Raw genomic sequence first — 26,227 nt, 5'->3', positions numbered from 1 at the left:
AACAGATCACCGACGATACAAAACTGAATTAATTTCATGTATGCCTTGCTTCATTGGCAAAGCAAAAATGTCAGCTGGTCATCATAACATAATTAACAATTCTAACAGCACAAGCCTCTTATTCACAAAAGAAAGCTTTGAAACATACTAGGGAACTCTGCTGTGGTACTTAAAAATTAACATTTACAGATATTTTCAATAACATGAAGATTCTTACTGAAAAATGCACTTTGTGTCAATATTACTTCTTCAACTATGAACGTCAGAAAGAAGAAGTTCATTCTGTACAAGTAGAACAATTATAAAACTGTCTCATCACAGAATCAAACTGGGCAGTGGAACCACCTAAAACACACAGGATGGACATTAATTAATTTTTCAGATTGATTTGCAACTTACACCTTCAACTCAAGCCAAAATAGGTCGCTGTGATGGGCACCACACATTATGCTTAGTACAACAGATTGATCTGGACTCATGTATGCCTATAGAGCAATCATATTATATGTGGTTTATATATAGCAGCATGTCATTCTGCGTCATTGCTTTCAAACATACAGGGTGTTTTAAACTATTGAACTACTGCTACAGGACTTTAGAGCAGCGCTTCCTTAATATTTTAGAACCACAACCCGCTTTTTGAGGCAACAAATCTATGTGACCCACCTAGCTTTGATGGACACAAGGCATCAATCTTTTAGTGTAATAAAAGAATATGTGGTAGCACACTGTTATTTACAGACAGCACATTTTTCATTGAAATGGCCACTAAACATACATAGATTTACAGTTTAACTGAAAACACTGTATTACACAATAATATAATAACGTGTGGTAATCCGGTTTCAGTGAATCCATTTGTGCCTCACCAAGTGTCTTGATTTGTTTTGATCCCATTGAAATCTTTGTTCCATCACACTTCAGAATTACAATATAATGTGCTTCATTTTTGCTTTCCTAACTGCTGAATGTGTACAGTTCATTTATAATTATTTACATTTTGTTGTGTGTAACAAAGAAATGACACCCGATAGCCTTTCCATTCACACTCACTGTACCACAGCAAGATTCTCCCATAATTCAATGTACCTTACTTTCTCTGACTGCAAAGTGAGTCTTTAAACATTAATCCTCATGTTAAACAAGCATTTGCAATGAAATAGGTCTCGAATTTGTGAAAGTTATAGCTCTTGGCGTTGAAAACGATAATGTTTTTTACTTTTGTCTTTTTACGTGCATTGAAGTGATTATATTTGCATAGCGCTATGGCAATTTGTAACGTCTTTGCGGTGCTGGTGGACCTGGACATAGGTTATGAGGGAGGGGAAATGAGAGTGATATGCTGCCTGACAAAAATAAGGAACAAAATCCTTGAAAGAGCAAACACTTATAAGTAATGCAAGATTAAGTAAAGCTTGTGAAATCTGAGCAGAAACAACAAGCTCTTCACAATGAACCAATTTAGCTCCTTAGATATTTTCAGAGGAAAAAAAATGTCATGAATCATACGATCAGGCCACCTTGTGCTCACGTCTGACATGGTGGTTGCAGAATTGGACTAGACTTAAGGGAAATAAAAATAATTCCTAACAGTCCAATCACTCCTGAAAGACTAAAAAAGAATCAGTAAAAAGTGGATTTGAGTCAAACTAACGGGGCGGGGGAATCAAGGTGGCCCGTTCGTGCCCACTCGCAGCAGCATCGTGATGGCCATGGTGGAGCGGAGAGACCCTCTGAAATGAGGGAGGAGGTCGAGCAGCGCAGTGAATGCTGGAGGAGGAGGAATGAGGAAGCGTGGCCGTCTATTAAGGGAAAGGCTACGTTGGTGCTGAGAGGTTGGGGGGAGGGCTAATGCAAAACGGGAGGGGTGGGGAGCAAAAATAGGTTCAAGGAACACACCACGCACAACAAAATAAAGACAGTGCTGGCTTCCAGAAGGTTTGTTTACATAGGCTACTGTTAAAGAATGGCTACACACACTACTGTTTTAAAAATAGAAATGCCGCTGGAAACATGAAGCAGGGCATCCCAGAAGAGAACCCAGGAGCGAGAGAGGAAGGAGGTCGGACAAAGCAGGGAATAGCTGCGGGAGGAGGAACGAGAAAGCATTGCTGCCTGTTTAAGAGAATGTGCTCATAATGCTAAGCGGACGGGGGGAAGCAAAAACAGGTTCAAGGAACAGGCCGCGCCATGCAAAACAAAAGAGGAGGCATCGCTTAAAAAAAGTTTGTTTACACACGCTACTGTTGAAGAAAATGGAAATGCCTAAACACGCTACTGTTTTTAGAATACAAATGCAGTGGGAAACATGAAGAGCAACAATGCCATATGTGGCAATGCAGGAGGGGGGAGTGCAAGGAACAGCCACCCTCATAAGCATCTGATGAGTCAGGGTTGGGGTGCGGGAGAGTGTATAGCTGTGTCTGCAACACCAGCTACCACAAAAAAGTGATTAACAAAAGAGTGCTTTGAAACTGTAAATAAAACGTGAAGAGTAATGTTAGATGTAAAAAGGGGCTGTCCTCATGGGAGTTAACAGTAGAGAGGGAGGTATTAAACAGGAAGGGGGGGACTAACAAAATAAACCAATGAAATAAAAGAATTCCTAAAGACATTGCAATGAGCAAATAAAAATGTATGAGAGGAACATGGGCGGAGCTTAATGCCAGTTCGGGTTGGACTGTTCCCATGAGGCACAGGGTCAAGACTGATTTGCATATGGCTGGGTCTAGACTGGGGTGGAATAGTGAGCAAGAGAATGATGGATTTAACCCAGATCTACTGACTGAGGGTGAATGTTTGATTTGCTCTGCATTCCGTCCATCATCTGTGTGTCTGTTGCTTCCTCGCCCTAGGTGCGCCGGGTATGCCCAGACATGGGTTCCAGGCTCACTGTGCCACTGGATTCAAGCTAGCCTGGCTGATGAGGGGTGATGCCCCGAAACCGGTCCCAGGATGCTTGTTTCTGGTCCAATGGGGACCTGGCTTGGCAGTTCGGGTTGGACTGTTCCCATGAGGCACAGGGTCAAGACTGATTAACATATGGCTGGGTCTAAATTGGGATGGCATAGCGAGCAAAAGAACGATGGATTTAACCCAGATCTACTGGCTGGGTCTAAACTGGGATGGCATAGCGAGCAAAAGAACGATGGATTTAACCCAGATCTACTGACTGGGGGTGAATGTTTGATTTGCTCTGCATTCCGGCCATCATCTGTGCCTTTTGAATACCTTGAATACAGCATGTCTCGAAGAAACAGCGCAAGCGCTGCCTAGGCGAGACCTAAAAGCATAAGAAGCAATTTGTCAGAAGACATAGCCTGACATTCTGGTCTTTGAAATGCAGCAAAAGTGACAAGATAAATACAGAATTTTAAGGCATCTTTATTTATTGCTTGGAGTTTCACGGCCCACCAAACATTGACTTGCTACCCATCAGTTAGTTGCAATCCACAGTTTGGGAAACTCTGCTTTATTGAGTATTTACAGGTCTGGGCTTAGTTACAGTCAGTAATAAAAATAGTATAAACTAATCACCTCCTGATCAGACACAGAGTGGCGTACAGTGTTTTAGTGTAGTTCCTATATCCCTGATAGCCTCTGCTCATTGGAGTAACATACACTATAGATTTGACATAGGACTAAGGTCAGTATGTCTCTATCGAGTATATTAAACTTAATTACTTGTGTGTGCCAGCTAACTCAGAGGTCACTAGAAACTTCTCGAATATACAAGAAGGGTTAGTCTCTGACAACCGCATAAACATGACAACTTTGTTTCCCTTAGAGTCGGAACAATCTCAGAATCGTGGAAACAATAGATAACAGTTTCACTCAGTCAATCATGCATGCTTCGTTTCTACACAGTTGCACAGAAATAGAGAGACGGTTGTTTCATTAAAAGGGTTTATTGAACAGTCTTATTTCTCATGAAAGAGATATGAATTGCTACAATCATAAGACAGACTGCGAAGAACAATATGTACGAGGCTAGCAGTAAGAGAAAATAATACTGCAATAGCATGGTTTGTAGCTATGACACAATATTAAATCAAAATACATACATAAATAACATAATGCTAAAATGTGATACTCATCTGATGCTTCTAAATTGTTCTAACCCATTGTACCTAACCTAAGTGCAGTACGAGGTTTGAAGTAGGTGCTGTTTCTAAAGTATAGCTAGCTATATTTTAGTTTAGCCAAGAGTTGCCAAAAGTTTATCTAAGTTCTAGTCCGCTCCATACCAGAGAATGAGAGATTTTGGAATTTCTTTTCTGGACTCGATAGTCTAACCCCCCGCATGGGAAGTCAGAGAGCACTGGAGCTGGATTCTCAGCAAGGAGGATGGCAGCATCAGGTCAGTGCATCAGGCTGGAACTCGATCTCCTTCCGAACTTGCCGTGGCGAACCACGTAGTCAGGGTTGGATCGAATCCTCCGGGAACCGCAATTTGCCAGGGCAAGTGCTGGTATATTTATACCTTGAAGGTGTCTAGGAATGCCAATTTTGACGTACAATTTGGGCAGAGGAACGTCACAAATGAACCCCTAAGGAATAGATGATCATGCATACTTAATGAGTTCTTGGAGAAATCAATATTCAAGCTTAGGGTAATTCCTAAATGCTTAAGGGTCTGGTTTTCCAAGAATTCGTTGTGACGTGGATGGACGGATGTAGGTGGTCATGCCTGTATTTGGTTTGTACGGACAATGTCTAAATAAGGGCTGGATTTCTAGGTCCAAAAAAGGGCAATGTGAATTGTACCTATACAAGGGCATAAATCGGGAAACCTATATACAGAATCTTAATCTGCACGCAAGTGTGCAAATTAAACGTTTTTTAGCATCACTTGATGACGGACTAAAATAATACACAATAAATGCCTCATGAGTATACTGTATTCGCAGCATTTATGGAGTGGTTACAACCATTATGTGGGGCGATGAAGCACTTGTCTACATGAGTGGCATGCTACACAATGTAGGGAGTGAGGCTGTAAGGATGTTTTTGTTTTGATCCTATGTGGGAAGTATTTCTATTTCCTGCGCGATGATCACCCAGGTGCGATTATTTTGTTATGGGACGCAGCCTGTTACAGTGCGTTGGATAATGAAGTATAAGAGACAGCGTACTGAAAACCATAAACTGTGCATCTGTTGGCTTTGAAAAGCTCTGCATCTCCCGATTATGGTTTGGAATATGATATAGTCTGCTTAACTGGTTAATGCACTGGGTTGTCCAGTCTGAGATTTTGTGTAAAGTTGTGGTCCTGAGCTGGCATAGCTGGAGGGAGAGAGATCTGTAGAGATGGGAATTTTTAATGTCATCCCATATCGGATTGTCTCTAAGAAGTGGTCAGACTGTATAGATATTTGGGAACTGCAGTGAATAGACTATAATAAAGTCCTCCAAATTTTTCGAGTAATGTGCGACAGATCTCTTCAGTTATTCCATGCCTGTTCATTTGGTGGGGTTTGTTTTTTTTGTCTGTTCAGTGCTGGTGACGGACAACCCTCATAGCAGATATGGATTATGTGAATTTAATAGGTATAAATTACTATTTGTTATGGGCTGCAGTGTATTATTGTTTTAGTATTATTATTGGCCATAACAGTTATATATGGAAGTCCATACTATATATAATGCCACAGCAAACCCTAGATCAGCCCTTTTTGCTAGGTTGCATAACGAAAGCAGTTTGCTGGTTGAGTTGTTTGCAGTTTGTGGGTTGTAGCGGTGTACGCTGAGGATTGTGCCTCAGGGTGTTTTCTGGGCTCTGCTGCCTGGATGCAGTTATCTAGGAAAGAGCCAACTTTTCAAATGCCTTTGGAAGTGTATATGCTCCTGGGTGCTTCTAATGCTTGCTGGTAGGGAGTTCCAGAGCTTGTCAGCTTGTACTGAGAAAGCTGGGTCTCCTACGATTTTATTACGATAAGGTGGTACGATAAGTGATGGAACCCTAGAGAGTAATATTTTGTTTGGTCTGTATTGCTTGAATTTAACTTGTAGGTATAGCGGTCCTTTTACTTGGAACGCTCAGTGGACAATGACGAGTGCTTGGAACATTGTCCTTTTAGCTATAGGTACCCAGTGGAGCGGTTGCAGGACTGTGGTCATGCGTTCTCTTGGGTGAAGGTGGAGAAGAAGTTTTTTGGCAAAATTTTGGATGAGTTGTATTTTGCTTATAATGAATTTGTGCCAAACCAAGAGTGCTGTACATCATATTGCACTAAATGCAAAATCGAAACTGACAAATTCTGTCATACCTAGCGACAGTGCCCCATGACAGCTGGTTTGTGGGATGCTGCTGTTGCACACCTGGCTGGCTTTTGGGAATGGAGCTTTGATAAAATCTAAGAATGTTTGTTGGGACTACTAGTCAAAAAAGCTAGTGCTCAATCAAATATTTAGCACTGGGTCTTGTACTAGTGAAGAGGGGCACTGCCTTCACCTAAAAAGGTTTGAATTTCTCATTAGATGTCACACAGGGGTTGGGAGATACCTTTGGATCCCACGCACGTTCTTTTGGGCGTCACTGATGGCCTGGACGGCAACAGAGCCGAGAAGCTCTTTCTCAACACGGCCTTGGTGGTAGCCAAAAGAGATGTCGCTGCCCAATGGTTGACAGACACCGCGCCAAAATTGGCCCACTGGCGCAGAGGCGTAGACTGTTGTGCCGCACAGGAAAGGCCTCTTTATGTGGCCAGAGGCTGCCCTGAGAAATTTCGACGAATGTGGGGGAAGTGGGTGGGAGTGATGGAGATGTAGGGTGGGCTGGGTGGACCTACGGGTTGCCTATGGATGTGTTGGTCTCTGCTCTGCACTTATGTCATTCAATGTATCGATGTGGATTGTGGCTATTTTGGTCTGACTATTCGATGTACTTCTGTATGGTGCTGTTTGTTTGGCTGTTTTGGAAATTTCAATAAAATTGATTTTCAAAAAAAAGATGTCTCACAGGGGAAAAGATCTAAAGAGTGCAATAGGTCTTGCGAGAGCTTGAGCTATTGGCATTGTAAATGACAATGCCTTTTATATATGTGTTCTGAAAACCTGAAAGCGGTGCGTAAACACGAACTTTGTACTTATAGTCGTTGCTTACGAGAAGTAGGGCTGGCAGCAACTGTGCCTTTTTTACTGCCAGCCATGCTTCTCATAAGCAAGGACTATAAGTACAAAGTGCGTGTTTACGCACTGCGTGCATGTTTTTAAAACACATAAATGAAAGGCATTGTCATTGCATTGTAAATGCTTGATCCAAACGTGTTTGGCTAGAGCTCCCCCAAGCTGTCCCAAATTCCAATGGTTGGGTTCACTTGCTGACAATGTTTAGTATGGGAGCTGTTGGTTGCCAGTCTGAGAGACAAGTCGGTGGGCATGGAGCTGAGGCTTCTAGTAAGAATACCTTTTGAAAGGTGCTCGAACATCCGTGGGCCTGTGTTGGGAGTGGCCTTGCAATAAATGCACTGTTTTTTTTTACAAACATTCCACCTGTGGAAGGGAAGTTAATGAAGATGAAAGATTTCTTGGAGAGGTGTGCTCGACGCAAGAGACCTAGCCCTCTTCTAGCGGCCTTGTTTTCAGTGAGGAGCAGTCTATTAACATAATGTGTTTCTGTAAAGCATTTGTTCACCCCATGGGTGAAACATTTGTTGTTACACAACTCCATGGTACTTCTGCTATCGACCTCACAAGGAACTGTGAACATGAAGTTAAATACAGCATTCTTAAGTCCACTATGCACTGGATCAAGGCACTGATAAACACCTTTGCCACTACAAGAAAGGTTCTAAAGAGCACGAGTGAAAGTCATCATCAGAGTAGGGCCATGCAGCCGTCCGATGAGCCCACTGCTGTCATTCATGAAGTGCAGCTGTTGCGCACAGGAAGCTTTAACTTTACAAATGCATTCCCAGGACAATCCATGTGTCAGTATTTCATCAACGGTTTGTGACTGTATTAGCAGTGGCAAAGCATTGACATGTGGCTGCGATTTGAAAGGATGGACGAGGGCCCGCTTACCTTACAAGCCGCAATATAGACATTGCGGGTTGCACATTTATTTGTGATTCCGAATTTTGTAATAGCAATTTTTTTTTTTCAGGTCGTAAAACCTGCATGTTTGCACCCGCAGCTTTAAAAGTGCAAGAACGTTTTGCACATTAGCTCCAGAGGTCACAATCTATGCATGAGGAGCATATCCAGTCAAGTTTTCCTTTTTTAACTTTCATTATGGTATTTGTAGTGCTGTTTATCTCACTCTACATCCAGGACTACAATTGCTAGAAAAACACGACATAATGGTCTGATTACTCAAAAACTTGGGCATCTTAAGAGCTTTGACATTTACCTAAATCGTAAGCGTATGTCTACAATTCATAGATTTCCAAATATTTTTCAGTGAATGCTTTATAGACTTAAAAACGTTTCAAAATGTGCATGTCTGTGTTGTGGTGAGGAGCACCGCTTAACAGCCTTCCTACCATTAATCTGAGAATCAATATCACAGCAAACAGCTGAAAGCCAGGACACCTTGCAATGCATTCCTCATATAAGCATATACAAACAGCATCTCAAGTAAGATGAATTGGCATTTCCGTGTTAAAGCTCTAGGTTCTGACAGCCATCTGTATACCGAGGAGGAAGGAGGCTGTAGCATGTTTGCTTAGTATGACGTATAGAAGAGAGTATATGTACCAAAGGAGAGGGATCAGGGGGGCGTTTTCCGCTCACAAAGAGTGAGTGGGAGGTCCAAACTGGTAAGGTGCCCCGGCAATGAAGTTATAAGAAAGAAGACTACCAGTAGTTCCTCAGGGAGAGGAAAGAAGAGGAGATGAATCAGTAAATTAAGCCTGGAAGGACTCCATGTATACTATGTGTAAAGTGGGTAATCCTTTTGTTGGATTTTAATGCCCTCACACACCCTTTCAGGTGTCATGCTTCATCATCTGGGCTGCTCCTCGTCGGGCCGGCGGTGCAATGCCTAACGGGCTCCCTAAAAAGGGGCACTTTATCGGAGTTCTTTTAATCCAACAGCCGTCAGGTGAAGTGCGGGTGTGTGGGCCTAAGTGTTGTAGATATAAAAGTGAATTAAAACAGGGTCGAAAGTACCAGTGTGAAAAAACTATTAATTTTAACGGTCTCCTTCCCTGGTTAAAAAGGTGTGTGTAGCACTAAGTAGAGTGTAATGTCTCTAGTTGTAGTGCATGGGATTGGTGGTCAACATGTTTCTCGCAGTGAGCACGTGCGCTCGCGATTCGTCAGGACCTATCAAAAAATATATCTACAATAGTAACAGGGGACTATCTAAGGTATAGTGGTCTCCTAATCATAGTTGGTCATGTGAACAACAAACTTAATCCTAAAATACCTGTTGAAGTCTGGTGCTACCTGCAGAAAAAACAGTACATTAAATTGGTCAGTGTGGGGACACAAAGCCACAGGTATCAGGGATTATAAATCAAACAAAAAGGCTTACAAGGTGATTCATTCTCCAACATAGTTAAAAATGTAACAGTGGTGACTGCTGGTGCTCGAGCGTCAACAGCTGCTCCTAAAAAGTGGTGTACCATCATGGTGAACTAAAGTGGCTAAACACCTATGTGGAACATGTAAAAACAATCAAAGCGGCAGAAACCAGCGTTGGACTCACCCTAATCAGTAGGACTGCAGGCCACAACAGTTCTGGGTGGACTCAGCGTGCGGCGAAGGACCTCTAAAAGTAGGTCTAAACTAGAGAGTGACAACGGGCTTACATAATGCAGAAATCACAGCTGGCACATGTGGGGACATAAAGCGCTTTAAAACTTAGTAGAAACAAGAATACGCTGATTGATTGGCCCCATGGACAGACTACGTTCCCAAAGGATGTGCGATGATGTCAGAGTAGGGGAAATAACATGTTGCTTAGAACTGGCTATTTATGAAGATTATGTAGCAACTAGAGCAATGAGGTCCCTCTACTATAACAATGATATTCAAAGCGTTCCTAAATTAGGTGGAATTAATAGTAAGCAATAGTGAATTAGGCCAGAGCCTAGTTGTAGCAACCGATGCTGACAGCCAAATGGCAGCGGTTAAGGGAACAAGCTAGTGCGTGCCTCGCGAGTGTGATACAAGCGCTTGGGGAAGAGGACGAGTGGTTGTTAATTGAAAAAGAGAGAGAAAACACGGGTTCCGTGTATGTACTTACGTCTGCCCCGCACACGCTCTGACATATGACCTACCCGGTCCACCAAGTCTGGGAGGTGGCGACCTGAGCGCTCGCTCGAGAATAAATACTTCCGGTCACGTCATGTGACGGGGTCACGTGATCGCGATTCGCGCGAGTAGCTAGGATTCTGTAATTACGGGCTGGGAAAATGTATACGCGCTGTGTGTGTGCGCAGTGTATTATATTTACAAAATGGATAGAATGCTTCTAATAAGTCGAACTCTATAACAGTGAGTGAATTTGTAAAAAGCAAAGAAGGACAATATCGTCAGCCATCTTGGTTTGGGAAGCAAAGTGTCAATAAAGTTTTAATATCAATTGGGTACAAAGTAAAGGCAGGTTGCCAAGAAAACCTTGATAAGATACATCAAAGGGTTGTGGATTGATGTGTGAGCCTTGGTGTATACTGGAACTCATACTTAAATGTTAATGCATTCAGAACGTGAGAGAAAAATATGAACCAGTTACCAGGAGTATGTCACGTTAAAGCTTAAGGGCTCCCCAGGGGATATCATCATTAAGCCCAGTGACATGAGAAGACAGACGGTGTATCCATCTTTGTTCCTTCTTAAAAAGACTGTGCTTTGACAATTGAGGGTGGGTTTCTAGAACTAGCCATTTGACAGAGTCTGGGGAATGTTGTTTCTCGAAAAAGTGGGCACTGATTTTGGTGTTCTGTTTTTTACACCGAAAATTGCTGCGATGTTCAGAGATTCGCAATTTGATTGGTCTGGTCGTCATCCCTACGTAGTACAGATCACAGGGACATGTAAGGAGATAAATGCAATTACTAGTATTGCAGTTAGTATGTGACCTCAGTTCCCAATTAAAAGTAGTGTTAAGGGTGATGGTTTTGTGTACAGATGTAAATGTACAGGCAGTGCACATGCCACACGGGAAATGTCCCTTCACTGCAGGCAGTTGCCAGAGTGTGTTCTGTGTTGATTTGGTTTTGGGTCTCGGTCTGGTTTGTATTACCAAGTCTTTAATGTTTTTAGTGCGTCTGTATGCAAATCTTGGTAGTTCGAGATTCATTTGCCCAGTATTAAGGATATTCCAGTGTTTTTTGAGGACCTTAACAACCTGGTTGGTGTTGGGTGAGAAGGTTGTCACGCAGGTAAGGGTGTCGGACACAGAGTTGGTGTTCTCTCTGGGTTCTAGAAGGGCTTCTCTGTTGTTATTTCGTGCCCGTTTTTTGGACTTGGTAATGCTTCTCAGCGGGTATTGTCTTTCTCTTAATTTATTGGAAAGGATTTCGGCCTCGCTCTTGAAAGTATCAATCGTGCTGCAGTTCCGTCGTAATCTTAGAAACTGCCCGAAGGGTAAGTTCTCCTTGAGAGCTCTCGGGTGGTGACTGGTAAAGTGAAGCAGGCTATTACGATCAGTGCTCTTTTTGTAAAGAGTTGTAGAAAGAATACCCTCGCTCAACATAATAGTTAGATCGAGGAATGCGATCTGTAAGGGGGATACTGTGATGGTGAAGTTGAGGTGAGGGTTCAACTGGTTGAGCCATGTATAGAATGCTTCGTAGCTCCCAGAGTCTCCAGACCAAAAAATCAAAATATCATCTATGAATCGTCTCCATAGTAGAATGTTGTGACGGTATGGATTCGTATCACAAAAGATGTGTAGCCCCTCAAACCAAGCCATATACAAACAGGCTAGACTCGGAGCAAAGGTACTTCCCATGGAAGTACCTTGAGTCTGGTGGTATAATTGGCCTTTAAATTCGAAGAAATTTTCTGTCAAGGCTATGGTGGCGCATTCAATGATGAAGGATACTGGAGTCGGTGATTCCCAAGGTTCACCTCCAAGTACCTCCTCGATCACTTCGAGCGTTGCTCTTTGTGGAATATTAGTATACAAGGCTAGAAGAGAGTGACATTTTTTACATCCTCCTGTATAGTTCCTGTATAGTTCAACGTGAGGTTCCCTGTTCTCATCTATGTTTTTAAATCCGTTTCATATGCAAGAAAGTTATATTTATTTTAACATGCATGGTGCATTGCTTTTCCACGTCCCCACAAAAATATCATGCTATCGCTGCATATTTGTCTTATTTTAAATTTAATGGACTTCACACAGAAACATTTTGCCCTGAACATCACATATTTTTACATGCTGCAAGCTAGCTTTTTGTCGGCAATTCGCTTTTTCAAAGATAATAAAATTGTAGTGCTACTAACTTTCAGGCAATTTCTGTGCATGTCCCGAGTTTACTGCAAAATCTCAACAGGAAAAATCTTGGAGGGTGGGCTTGGCTGAAAGCGAGGCTTGCAAGGCATGGAAAAAGATAGTGCTCACAGTTTACATAACACGTACCCTACATTGTAACACTCGAAGTAAAGGGGCCAGTAGCCACGGGAGGGTACAGATGACGACATGGCCATAATAAGGAGGGACTAACAAGCCTTATAATCAATCAGAAGACAGCATTTACGAAGGACAAACACACAAGCCAATGAAAAATATGGGCGGGGCTTCTCTCCCGTACTGAACCACCCCAGATCAACCCCAAAGCAGCGCTTGCGCGCTGGCTCAGGGCCCGACCTAAAAACTAGAAAGGGAGAGTCCCACTACAATGAACCAAAAGGTTGAACTTGATGTATGGGATGAGGAAGCAGGAGTGGCAGAAACTAATTTAAAACGTCTCCTTAACTGGGTCAAATGAACATGCAGTTACTATTATAGGGAACGTGCACACATGTAAAATAATGTATGTAGTGCTTTGCAAGCAACAATGTCCCTGATGATTATCATTTACATGTAATCCGTAATTCACTCTTGGTGTGGCCACCTAGGTGCTGACGGTTCATGAACTAAATACCTTAATTAAGTAGAAAGCACTGTATATATGCAACTGTAAACCAATGCAAAAAACAATTTGTCATACTATGTACTTACACTCTGTTTATGTTGTTAGGTATTTACATTTTGCATTGTTTAAACAAAAGATTAAATAAAGTTAAAAAAGGATCAGATCTATGCTAATATTTGTATTTTTTCAGACTGTTTGAATCTTTTCAGATACCTAAAGAGTAGAAAAGTGTTCAGTGGTCCCTCCCGTGACTAGCAAGAAATTGGTGCATAGATTGTACATCTAAGATGAATCCTGCCAGTGCCAGAGAAGTGAAATGCCATAACCCCTATCAACGGCCCCTTTGACTTCCCATAAGCTATAGGAACCCCACATCTTTCAGTATTTCTTCTGGCATACGCAGTGTGGGCTCTGACGTGCTGTAAAGGAGATTGAACTACTTACATGGGGAATATGGATGCCATCTTCAGGGACATTCCTAAGTTTTTCAAGTAATTTTCCTGCAGCAAATCGTTTTGCATTTTTCTTAGATGTTCCTGTTCCTGAATAAAAACATGCCAGGAAAAGAAAGTTCAGTTATTTAACAAATAATGTGCACAGTTCATTCTGATTAACTGCAGTACAACTGCAAACATCCAACATCCAAAACTTCCCTGAGGAACTGAGATGGCCACTACTTTAATTTAAGGGAGAATTGTTCCCTCAGTATTTAAGGCAGATTATAAACATTCGGACACATTTGATATTTGTAAAAACGCCTCCCAAACCTCTCCTCCCTCCCACCACCTGCACCACAGCGGATTGGTGCATCTGTAAAGTCAGTGTAGTCCACAAGCACTAGATAAGGCAGCCTTTCACATCCCATTAAGGTTTGATAACAATTAGGAGGCTAATTTCATTTCGTGAATGAATCCCAATTTGCACCCAACATGGGATTTAAAGTCAAATGAGGGTGCTTTACTTCCTGCTTTTTGCCAGGTAAACCTGGTGAAAATTGGCAGGCCACATAGCACAAGACGCTAGTTTGTGCACCTAATATTTTCGCATGTAACCGCCATTTGGTGGCCTCCAGTCATGAATCTGACAAAACAACTACACACTACATCATGGGAAATTTCGCAATGTATGCCCACAATTGGTCCAGAGTTAGACCCAGAGTACAAAGTACCATTTTCTGAAAGCTTACACTTCGGTAATACCACACAGAATCAGGAAAACATTACTTACCTCTAAAAATAGTTTTGCAGTCTGTGGTGCTGCAGATTCACATACTGAGCACACTCCCCAACTACAAGTCTCATTGATTACGAAATAGACATGTCGAGCAAGTCATGGTGCGGTCAGGTCCTTCATTGCTCCTTTTCCTTTTTTTTTTATTATTAAAAACACTTTTTATTAATAACCAAGACAGCGAAAATAACCATGACAATGACATTGCAGAAATGCGTACATTAGTCGTTACCACCAGTCCACAACCCCCTATACTCAGCAGCCAAGCTATTCTCGGCTGTTCCCTATCCTGTGACATTCCCCCACCTTTCATCGCCACCATACCATCCCCCATCCTGGTTTCCCCCCTTCCAGTCTCCTCTCGGGACTTCCTAGTCAGTGTCCTGCTGATACAGCGTAGCCCTCCCCCTGTATCCGCTTTCGCTCATTTCTAAGTTCAACTGTCGGGGAGATGCAGATATTACCCCTATACCTGTTCCACTTGCCCCATTTGGTATCCCATTTTCGCGGGCACCCCCTCCCTGTGAACACCGTTTTCTCCGCTAGCATGGCATAGTCCATGTCTTTAGCCCAGTCCGCTAACCTCGGGGCGGTACCAACCCCCCAACGCTGCGCGATGTTCCTTTTGGCTACCCCCCATCCCCCTGTGGCCCATTCTTGCTCGACTGGTGTGAGGTCCGTCGCCTCCCAGATGTTTAGCAGGCATAACCGAGGTGACGGGTGTATGGTCTTGTCGCAAACTCTAGCCATTTGCCTAGTGACGCCGGCCCAGTATTCCCTTATGTGGGGGCATTCCCATATGTTGTGAAAAATGTGCCAGTGAGTGCACACTGCCGGAGGCATTGCGGGTCCGGACGCCTTCCGAGTCTGTGTAACAATATGGCGTCAAAGTATACCCTATGGAGGACTTTAAGTTGTACCAGTCGAAGACGCAAGGGGATAGCCACTTCTCTAGGGGAGGCCAATGCCTCCCTCCAATCCTCGTCCGGCAATGCCCCGACGTCGGCCTCCCAGGCCGCTCTAAGCTTGGCCATCGGGTCACTCCTATTATTGATCAGTTTCTTGTACGTGAGCGATATGGCTTTTTGGGTCATAGGGTCCAACAGGAGCCTATCCTCTAGGGGAGAGGAGGCCGGGAGGGAGGCGTCTTTGGGTCGAGCCGAGTTTATGGCATGGCTAATCTGTAGGTAGCGAAAGCCCTCTGTGGGGCTAACTGGTATTTCTCCTTTTCCTTTTTGAGGATGAACACAGAGGGAAAATCTTCAGTGTGTGATTAGGATGCGTCATCTAGATGCCATTAATGTTTTTTCTGGACCTGTGAGTCAGTTCTAGCTAACTCTGGTATTGTCTTTGTCCTGGGTATGGGTTTTATTATGGCAATTGTAGATATTTGTCCGCCAGAGTCAAAGGGCACAAAAATAGGACTCAGAGCCTCATGTAGTTTCACAGTACCAGAAGGTCCGCCCCAAATCTTTGGAGACAACCCTTGACATCCTCAGCCTCCATCCCTAGAGTCCTAGTCCGGCAGCTCTGTATAATGCACCTACATTCAATCCCTTTAGAGGCAAATTGTCTTTTTGAAGACCAGGCAGATTTATTGTGGTCCCTGGGATTACAGACCTAATGACAGTCGCACCACTGAAATTGCAAAGTAAAGTCGGAAAGAATTTAAAGGGTATCTTTTCCAAACCTTCTCTCCCAAACGAGTCAGTCTCATATGAACTGTGACACAGCCCTCTGGGTCGTATGGTAACAATGTCCACGCATTTATTTAAGCAATTCTTGATTCCCTTGCTGAAAGTTTTCCCCATGTGCAAATGTCTCGATTTTGCTGAGGATCCAAACATTGAGAGAAATTATGCCATTCTTGCCTCTCAGAAGGAGTCCTAAGTGTAAACTCCATTAGTTAGTTACCAATTCCTTCAAACCAAAAGTACAAAGAGCAGCTAAAAACATAATAGATCTGAAACTGTGAACTCTCTTGCCAAGTAAAACCTTTTTTAATAAGAAGCTATTAAACTCAGACAGACAGCTTATAATGTACATTGTTAAGATACATTAACTTTATTTAGAAGCTTTGTCAGGCACCAAGCTGCCTGCCATTGACAGGCACTTAGACCAAATTTATTTTGTTTAATTGAATCTAGTAGAAGCCCCAGAGCCTTGTTTATAATTATATCCTGTTGAGCTGAAAAGGAAAATGCTACTTACCAGTATGCATCTGTTCTTGGCATGTAGGGCTGCAGATTCACACACCAGTGCATAGATCGGCATCTGGTGGTGGGCCAGGGTGATTACACTTTGTTGTTGTCCTGGAAGAGTCTTTGTATGTAGATGATGACTCCTCTGGAGCTTAGTGCGCATGGGCATCGACTCCATCTTCAGATTGTTTTTCGCCATTACGGGAAATGATGGAGTTGTGTGAGAACAGAAAGAGATGCCCATGTATAGTGTATCTAATGAAGATATTACTGGAACAGATAGAGGTAGCCGGGGAGAGGGGTGGGCATGTGGGAATCTGCAGCCCTACATGCCCAGAACAGGTGCATACTGGTAAGTAGCATTTTCCGTTCGAGGCATATGGGCTGCAGATCATACACTAGTGCATAGATTGAATAGCAGTTCTCTCCCTTAGCGGCGAGTACCAGTATCTGTTGCATTGGTTTGAAATAGTGTTTTCAGTACAGCCTGACTCGCGGTAGAGGTAAGCGGATTGTTGTGGAGAAATTGGAGATTTCCAGTGTTTTTAAGTTGGAAGAGGTTCATAGGCAGTCTCACGACTGTTCTTTTTGTTTGTTTACAGCTAATAATCAGTTTTTCTGAAACATCGAGGTTCATTGAACACAGTTAGCTGAGCTGAGTAGGGAACATGGTCGAGGTGTGTAAATATTTATTTTAATGCTAACAGTTGGTTTTCACATTGGTTAAGGCTGTACGAGTAAAGGATGTTCTTATTTTCAGAAACATGACATGCTGAAGACGGAAGTGAGTACGACTTGGTTGAGGTAGTAGTGATGTTTTGGGTATTAAGGTTGTGTAGTCGGTTTATCCGCACGGTGGAAGGTGGTGTTTTTCTTTCACTCTTTTCACGTTTTTATTATGTTTTTGGTGCATTTTTAAACAGGAGTCATGTATATTGAATTCAACTTCTTTATGTTTATGCAAACAACTTACTTCTTTGTAGAACGAGTGCTGGACACATCGTTTATGTAAATTTTTTGGTATATTTCAGATTGAAGCCCCCGACGAAGTGTCAACAGCCCGAAATGCATTGGATAATGTTTATATGATTGGGCAATATTTATATGTCTGTAGAAATGTTTATTAATGAAGTTTCTTGTTCAGCATGAATTTGAATATGTGAACAATAAAAGCATTATATTGTATATTCCAAAACAATAGTGATTAACTGCGATTAGCAATTGAGATGTCTCAAATATTTTATACATTGTTTATATTAGTTTGCAATTATAGTTGCACACGCTGAGTGCACGGTGGTCAGGTCGATCTGGCTTGAAGCAGGGTGTAGATATTAGGCGTGTCAAGGCGGCACGTAACCCACTGTAGCACGCTTCAGTATTTAAGTTCTAACAAATAGTTTAAAGTTTTGAAAATATAGTGGTAAATTAGGTGTGCTTCACTCACTGAACAGTTGAGTACAGCCTGGCCCACGGTAGCTTGTTGTTTTGCTTGCACATCTACACAGTAGTGCTTTGTGAATGTGTGTGGTGTAGACCATGTAGCTGCTTTGCAGATATCATCTAAGGGAATGGTCCCTAAAAATGCCATAGATGCCCCTAGTGTAAGGGTGGAATGAGCCCTAGGGGGAATGGATAGTGTGTGTTTTGCTTTTTGGTAACAAATTTGAATGCATTTAACAATGCACCTTGCAATCCCAATTTCTGAAATGGGATTACCTTTGTGTGGGTGAGAAAAGGACACAAAAAGCTGCTTTGTCTTACGAAATGGCTTTGTCCTATCAATATAATAGAGGAGAGCTCGTTTAACATCTAATGTATGGAGAGCTCTCTCACCAACTGTTTGAGGTTGGGAGAAGAATACTGGCAACTCAACAGTCTGATTTAGATGGGATGGTGAAATTACTTTTGGAAGGAATTTGGGATTGCTCCTTAGAACCACCTTGTTGTGATGGAGTCGCAAGAATGGTTCTTGAATTATTAGTGCCTGGCTCTCACTCACCCTTCTGAGTGATGTAATAACTATGAGAAAAGCAACTTTCCATGAAAGAAATTGCAATTCACACTTATGCAAAGTCTCAAATGGAGGACCCATGAGCCTGGTGAGAACAATGTTGAGGTTCCATACAGGGGAGAGTGGTACCCTGGGAGGAATTATTCTTTTGAGGCCTTCCATGAAGGATTTGATGGCAGGAACTTTGAATAATGATAGATGCTGTCTGCTTTGAAAGTAAGCTGCTATAGCAGAAAGATGTAACCTGATTGCGGAGTATACTAAAGTGCATTTGTGCAAATGCAACAAGTAGCATATGATGTTTTGGATGGAAACATCTAGTGGGTTGTTGTTGTTATTGGTGCAATATATAACAAATCTTTTCCATTTAGCGGCGTAGCAAGCTCTAGTGGTGGGACGTCTAGCTTCTTTGATAACGTTCATGCAATCAGGTGGGAGGTTGAGATATCCAAATTCTAAGACCTCAGGAGCCAAATTGCTAGATTGAGCTGCATGGGGTCCGTATGCATGATCTCTCCATGGTTCTGTGTTAACAGGTGTGGTGAGAGTTGCAGTTTATGATGTGGTACCACTGAAAGTTCCAGTAGTATGGTGTACCACGGTTGCCTTGCCCATGTTGGTGCAATGAGGATCAGTGTGAGGGAGTGTTGCTGCAGCTTGCGCACCACTAACGGAATGAGTGGGAGTGGCGGAAAAGCGTACGCAAATCTGCCTGACCAACTCATCCATATCGCATTGCTTTTGGACAATTGGTGTGGATACCTGGCGGCGAAACTTGGGCATTTGGAGTTTAGATGTGTGGCGTACAGATCTATTTGTGGTTGTCCCCATACTTGAAAGAAAGGTTGAAGAACTTGTGGATGAAGTTCCCACTCATGAATCTGTTGGCTCTGACGACTCAACAGATCCGTAATCTGATTTTGAACTCCTGGTAGATGTTCTGCTAGTAGGTAGATGTTTTGAGGAATGGCCCACCTCCATATGCTCTGCGCCAGCCGGGAGACCTGTAAGGAGTGTGTTCCTCCCTGTTTGAATGTAGTACATGGCTGTCATAGTGTCTGTGTGGACTAAGACAGCCTTGCCTGAAAGGTGATTTTGAAAAGATTTTAGAGCTAGAAAAATGGCTAGCAACTCCAGATGGTTTATGTGGAGTAGCTATTGTTGTGGTGTACACCTGCCCTGTACTGTGTGCTCTGACAAATGAGCTCCCCAGCCGGTTAGGGATGTGTCTGTGGTTAGTACTACCTGTGGAACTGGCTTGAGGAACGGCCGTCCTTTGGAAAGGTTCTTGGTGTTCCACCACTGCAGAGAGTGATGTGTCCAGCTGTCGATCACCACCAGATCTGTTAATTGACCTTGAGCCTGGTTCCATTGGCTTGCTAAGCACTCTTGCAGGGGGCGCATGTGGAGTCTGGCGTGCGGTACTACGAAAATGCAAGATTCCATCATCCCAATTAGTTGCATGAACACTCGGAGCTGGCAGTGAGTGTTGCGGTTGACATTTTTGTATAAGAGCTTGCATGGCTTGTATTCTTTTTGGATTGGGGGATGAAAGTCCTTTGGAGGTGTCTATTGTGGCACCTAGATACTGTTGAGACCAGGATGGTTGGGAGGTGCGACTTTGTTTTGTTTATAGTGAACCCGGGTTTGTGTAAGAGGTGAATGGTCTTGTGTGTGTGCTGGATGCATTGCTGGTATGACTTGGCTTTTATTAACCAGTCGTCCAGATATGGGAAGACATGGATGTTTTCCCTTCTCAAGTGTGCTGCTACTACCGCGAGACACTTTGTGAAGACTCGGGGTGCTGTAGTGACTCCGAAGGGGAGGACTTTGAATTGGTAATGCTGACCGTCCACTACAAACCGAAGGTACTTCCTGTGAGCTTGGTGAATGGGAATGTGAAAGTAGGCGTCCTTGAGATCTAGGTAGCAAGGAAATCACCTTGTTTTAGCAGAGGAAGGACCTCCTGTAATGTGACCATATGGAAGTGGTCTGACTGTATGTAAAGGTTCAGGGGTCTCAGGTCCAGTATAGGTCTGAGGGAGCGGTCTTTTTTGGCAATAAGGAAATACAGAGAGTAAACCCCTGTGTTTTGATGGTGTAGTGGAACTGGTTCTATTGCAGGTTTGTGCAATAGAGCAACAACCTCCTGTTTTAGGAGTGTGAGATGTTCTTGTGACATGGGACGCTGTTTGGGTGGTATTGTTGGAAGAGTGGAAGTGAGCTCCAGGCAATAACCTGACTGAATTATTTGTCTTACCCACCTTTCGGTTGTGATGGAGTTCGACAGGTAGGAACTGTTGTAATCTCCCCCCGACAGGAGTGGAATGGTCTGGGGGGGGGGGAGGGAGGGAAGTCACTGTTTGGGGGCGGAGGCGGTACGAGTGTTGTTACCTCTGCCTCTACCTTTAGTATTGCTGCCTCTGTATCCTCCTCTGTAATAACCTCTATTGGGCGAGGATTGGGTGGGAGTTTTGTAAGAAGAGGAGGCAGTGTTGGTAGGAAAAGTTGTTGAGGCGCTCCTGTAGGAGGAGCGACGAAAAGACGCTCTGGGAGGTTGATTTTGCAAAGCTCCCATGGATTTTGCGGTGTCAATGTCCTTTTTCATTTTTTCGAGAGAGGTATCAACTGTGGGGCCAAACAGATGTTGTTGGTCAAAAGGTTGATTGAGAATACTGGTTTGTACTTCTGGTTTGAAACCAGAAATACGCAGCCAGGCATGCCTGCGTAAAAGTATGCCAGTATTTATTGCCCTTGAGGCTGTGTCAGCAGCATCTAGAGCGCAACGGATAGAAGTATCAGTAATGACCTTCCCTTCCTGTATTAAATCAGTAGCCCTGGTCTTGCATTTGTCTGGTAGAAGTTGTATCAGGGTTTCAAGCTCATCGTATTGAGTCCTATCGTATCTTGCCAACAGAGCTTGGGTGTTGGCGATTCTCCAGACGTTGGCTGCTTGAGATGTCATACGTTTTCCTGAAGCATCTAAGAGTTTGGATTCTTTATCAGAGGGTGGATCTGTTGTCTGAGAGTTTGGTCTTTTTCGTGCGTTGGAGACCACTAAAGAGTCTAATGGTAGATAGCCCTTGATATAGGCTGGGTCAGATGGAGCAGCTTTGTATTTTTTCTCCAACCTGGGATTAATTACCCTGGCCCCGACGGGATCTTTGAATACGTCTGGTACGTGTTTTATAACCCCTTTAAGCATTGGTAAGATGGTTGTGGTCTTATGAGAGGGTAATAGTGTGTCCATATGAAAGTCGTTATCCCCTGGGTCAGTATGGAGATAGACCCCATGAAAGGTAGCTGCTCTGTGAAGGAGTTGTGTGAACCCTATGGTGTCATATGGAGGAGATGGCCTAGAAGGGTATGCGTCATCTTGGGGTAGATCCGGGGCATCTGGTGCATTGTAGTCTTCCCAAGGATCATCTGATGGGCCAGTAATATCATCTGGATCATCTAAGGGTTGCTCATCTTCTATTCCCCCAGAAATATCATCCTCATCAGGGCTATGTGGGCTGAGTGGTGAGTGTGTGGGGGAAATATAAGGGTCTGGCACCTCCGGAAGTGGTGAAGGTACTCCTATGGGAGAAGTCTGAGCATGTTTTTTGAGAGGGACTGAAGGTGTGGGAGGAACTTCCAGTTTTCTTTTACCTGGTAAAGTGGTGATATGTCCAGTCTTTGGGTGAATAAGAAGAGTCTTTTGCTTTGGATCTGGATGGAAAAGCTCTTCTATGGGAGATTCCATTTTCGGAACCGGTTTGTCCTGTTTGGGATCGAGCTGTTTGCTGGGTTTATCAATGTTTAGTACAGTCTGAGGAGCAGATTTAGGTTTGGGTTCCGAAGACTTGTGGTCGGAAGGTTTTTTCGGTTCAAATTATTTCTTTGGATCGGAGATTTTCTTCGGATCCGGAGTGGTTGGTTCCAAAGCGTGTTTTGGGTCGACAGTTTTAGGTGCCGAAGTTTGCTTCGATGTCAGAATTGGCTTCGGTGCCGAGCTTGGCTTCGGTTCGACCGTTTTAGGTGCCGAAGTTTGATTTGGTGCCGGACTTGGCTTTGGTTTGACTGTTTTAGGTACTGAAGTTTTCTTCAGTGCCGGAGTCTGTATAGGTTTCACTTTCAGTTTGAGAACCTTCTGATTATCGGGGTTGACTGAAGGCTGACTCAAGCCCGTGTCGCCTAGAGGCTTTTTGGAATTCTTCGTCGTCGGACCTGAAGTCGGGGCATCGGAAGTTTGTGATCGGTGAGCACCTGGGCCCGAAGGTGGAGGTGGAACCGAATCCTCACCCGGTGTGGGGGTAGCAAGAGGGTCGACGTCTGTACTTACGACCGGCTGTCCAGCTGGAAGGGGATCGTCGGCTCCAGAAGCTGAATTCTCTGTTTCAGAAACGATGACGTCTTCCTGCATTTGTTCATCGGACTCCGGTTGGACTGGAGTCTCCTGGACGAGGGTGTCTGGTGCCGATGAAGACGATTGTGCCACGACTCTTCGAGCTCGACGGTCTCGGATTGTCTTTTTTGCCCGGAACAAAGCACAGGCCTGGCAATCTCAGCTTTCGTGCTCTGGGGACAAGCACAGATGGCACACCTCATGTAAATCAGTGTGTTGGAATTTGTGTCCACACCGAGGACACTTCTTGAATGGTGTTCTTTCCATGAGCCGAAGGCCCAATGGCGCAGTTGGGCCCGACGGCCCTCGACGAGCACCGGAATCAAGAAGTGAAGGTTGTTCGAGACGCGTGTGTAAGGAAGTCTCAATCGAAAACAATACCGAAGGTAGAGATCAGGGAATGCACGTCGAAATGCGATCGGTAACGAAACCGAGCGGGAGCGACATATACATCCGAGCCCGATGGTGAAAAAAAACATTCTGAAGATTGAGTCGATGCCAATGCGCACTATGCTCCAGAGCAGGAGTCATCTACCATACAAAGACTCTTCCAGGACAACAACAAAGTGTAATCATCCGGGCCCACCACCAGATGGCGATCTATGAACTAGTGTGTGATCTGCAGCCCATATGCCTCAAACACAAGTTTTACCTTCAAGAGCTAGAAGAGCTGTGTCACATGAAACAAGCAGCATAATCTTTCCATTCCTTGCAGTAATAGGAGACTGCGCAGAGTATGTACAATAAAGTTGAATAAACATTGACAGGCCACACAAGCTCAACACTTTTGATTTTGTCGTTTGCCAATGCAAGTCCAATTCGGCGATATGGTAAAGGTCATACTGGTAATCTTAACTTTCCAATTTATCAAAACACCAATTAAATACAGTTTTTTTACCCTGCTCATATGGTCACGTTCGTTTTCTAAATATCAATTTTCAGTTGGTTAGATTTTTTTTTTTAAACAATCTTTATTGCACCCCAATGAACGGTACACTAGCAATATTAAATACATCTTGGCATGTTCATTTTGTTTTTGTTGAAACATCTCTGTTAAATATATTCGTATCATAAATGGTTATACAATGGAGTGCACCTCATAAGTCAACAGGATGTAGGCTGGTCATATGTCCGGCCAATAATATTTGCTAGAATACTACATAAGTATTACCAATGACAGTTACAAGTGGAATGCAATGTGAACTATTACTTTTTCAGAACAACCCTGTACTCTTCCCCCCTCCCTCCCTCCTGGTCTGCGTCTCAGTATTGTGTCCTATAGCCCATTACAAGTCAAAGTATGCTTTATTCGAATATCATTCATAAAAGCAGAGTACAATTTTACAGTGAAACAAATACATATAACATTTTAAAATAAGATTAAATCCCGGTCGAAGACGTCAATTACAAAACATACTTCTTAAAATGTACTGACTTGGTTGCTAAACCTAAGTAAACGTACTGTTCAGTTAGCAATGGTAAGTTTATAAAAAGGTAGAATAGTTAGAATAAAAGTGAATTAAAAATGACACAGAAGATAAAAAATGCAGAAATAGAATAACTTAGCAGAGAATAGTCAAATGACTAGCAGTCTCTGTCTAGTCCGGAGAATAGTCAAGTGACTAGCAATCTCTGTCTAATCGACCACGCCCAACCTAGATACTTTGCGGTAGCTACCGAAATCCAGGTCAAAGTGCTAGTGCATATGATACGCAGGGCTACAATGCTACTGGTTGTCCCTAGGTTTTTACACATCGGGGACAACCAGATACGCCTTGGAACCGCATAAGATTTACAAGAGAATAAAAAGTGACCGATGGTTTCTTTATTAATACCACAAACAGGACAACTATCACAAGATCCACCTACCCACTTAACTGTCAAAGATTTAAGGGGAAGTGCACCTGCTCTGAGTTGAAAGAGGAGCTTCCTTTCTCCAGGCCTGGTTATAATATCCCAATATGGTTCTAGACAGGGATACATCTTAGCCTCTAAAAATTCTCCAGTCATGGAACCAGCACTGGAGCTACTCCAGTGTCGGGAGGCAACCAGCTCCCAATAAGTGCTCTTTAAAATACTTTTAGATGGAAAAATGGCTCTCGCCGGATCTTCCCAAAGTGAGCACATACCAAGCTCAGACAGGGATATCTTAAGTGATTTTAACCATCCAATTTTGTGGTATACATCAGATTGTATGAAGTCTAAAAAACCCTCTGCATAATGAGAGAGCACAGGAGTCGTCCATAGCCTGCGCCAGTACAGGATTGGGCGAAGTTTTACCAAATCTGAAACTGCTCTTCTACCCAAATCATATTTAAGGGGCAACAATGGGGTGCTTTTAGGGACACCAGTTATTGCCCTGAGAAATTTATTCTCCGAGGATTGAAGTGCAACCACCTTCTCAAAGCCCCAGAGCTCAGCACCGTAAAGCGCAGAGCCTAGGGCCTTAGCTTCATAGACCTGCAAGGCAGGTTTTACAGGTTTGGTTAAGGATTTTCTGTGCTCTGTACAGATAGCACCGGCCAGTTGCCTATGTCTAAGTGTAGCAATGTCAATGTGATGTCGCCAGTTCTTCTCGCTAGATATATGCATACCTAAGTATGTAAAAGTATTCACTACCTCTAGCGGGCGGTCATTCAAAGTGATTTTAGATTTAAAGCTACGATGGGGGTTAAAAATCAAAAGCTTTGTTTTGGATGTTCACAAACATAAGGAAGGTGCACTCAATACAAGAGTCATTCAGATTCACAAATATTATCCGTTGATATTTCAAATTTATTCAAAATTTAATCGTCCTTCTCTCCTTTAATCAACTAAAAGATGTATGTAGTTTTAGATTCAGATACAGTACGTTTTGATTTTTATATCTGTACTAAATACCCAGCAAAACACGTTACATGTAATGTGTGTGTTTTGTGTTGTTTTTATACATATAATGTTGTATATATGTGTATATTTGTTATTGATCAAATTGTATTTATATATTTGTACTTTATGTATCTTTGTTGGTTGTCGTATTATATTTGTGCTTTTTTATGTGTTTATATGTTTTTATGTCACTTCTGCAGCCCTGAAGAAGTCCCCTGGCAAAAGGAACGAAACGCGTTGGCTGTTTGCCGATTAAATTTGGAATAAATTTGAAATATCAACGGAAAAAGGCTGTTTGCCGATTAAATTTGGAATAAATTTGAAATATCAACGGATAATATTTGTGAATCTGAATGACTCTTGTATTGAGTGCACCTTCCTTATGTTTGTGAACTTTTGGGACCATTAGAGCATCTTTCAACGACGGATGCTGGAAGTGGATGCACCGCTTTTGATATAACTATACCTGGGAATTCAAGTGCTTAACCTCTGTCTG

General features: G+C 43.1%; 1 protein-coding gene across 1 annotated transcript in view; it reads right to left on the bottom strand.

Moving 5' to 3' along the window:
* PRKRA (protein activator of interferon induced protein kinase EIF2AK2) overlaps window positions 1–26,227 on the bottom strand; it is a 234,644-nt gene that overhangs the window by 106,996 nt on the left and 101,421 nt on the right. The window contains exon 6 of the mRNA XM_085645214.1: window positions 13,479–13,576. Coding sequence (XP_085501340.1) covers window positions 13,479–13,576 — 98 coding nt within the window. The remainder of the gene's footprint in view (window positions 1–13,478; window positions 13,577–26,227) is intronic.

Source organism: Triturus cristatus, chromosome 3_1 (genome assembly GCF_964204655.1).
Source record: "Triturus cristatus chromosome 3_1, aTriCri1.1, whole genome shotgun sequence".
NCBI lineage: Eukaryota > Metazoa > Chordata > Amphibia > Caudata > Salamandridae > Triturus > Triturus cristatus.
This window is presented reverse-complemented; position numbering and strand designations above follow the sequence as displayed.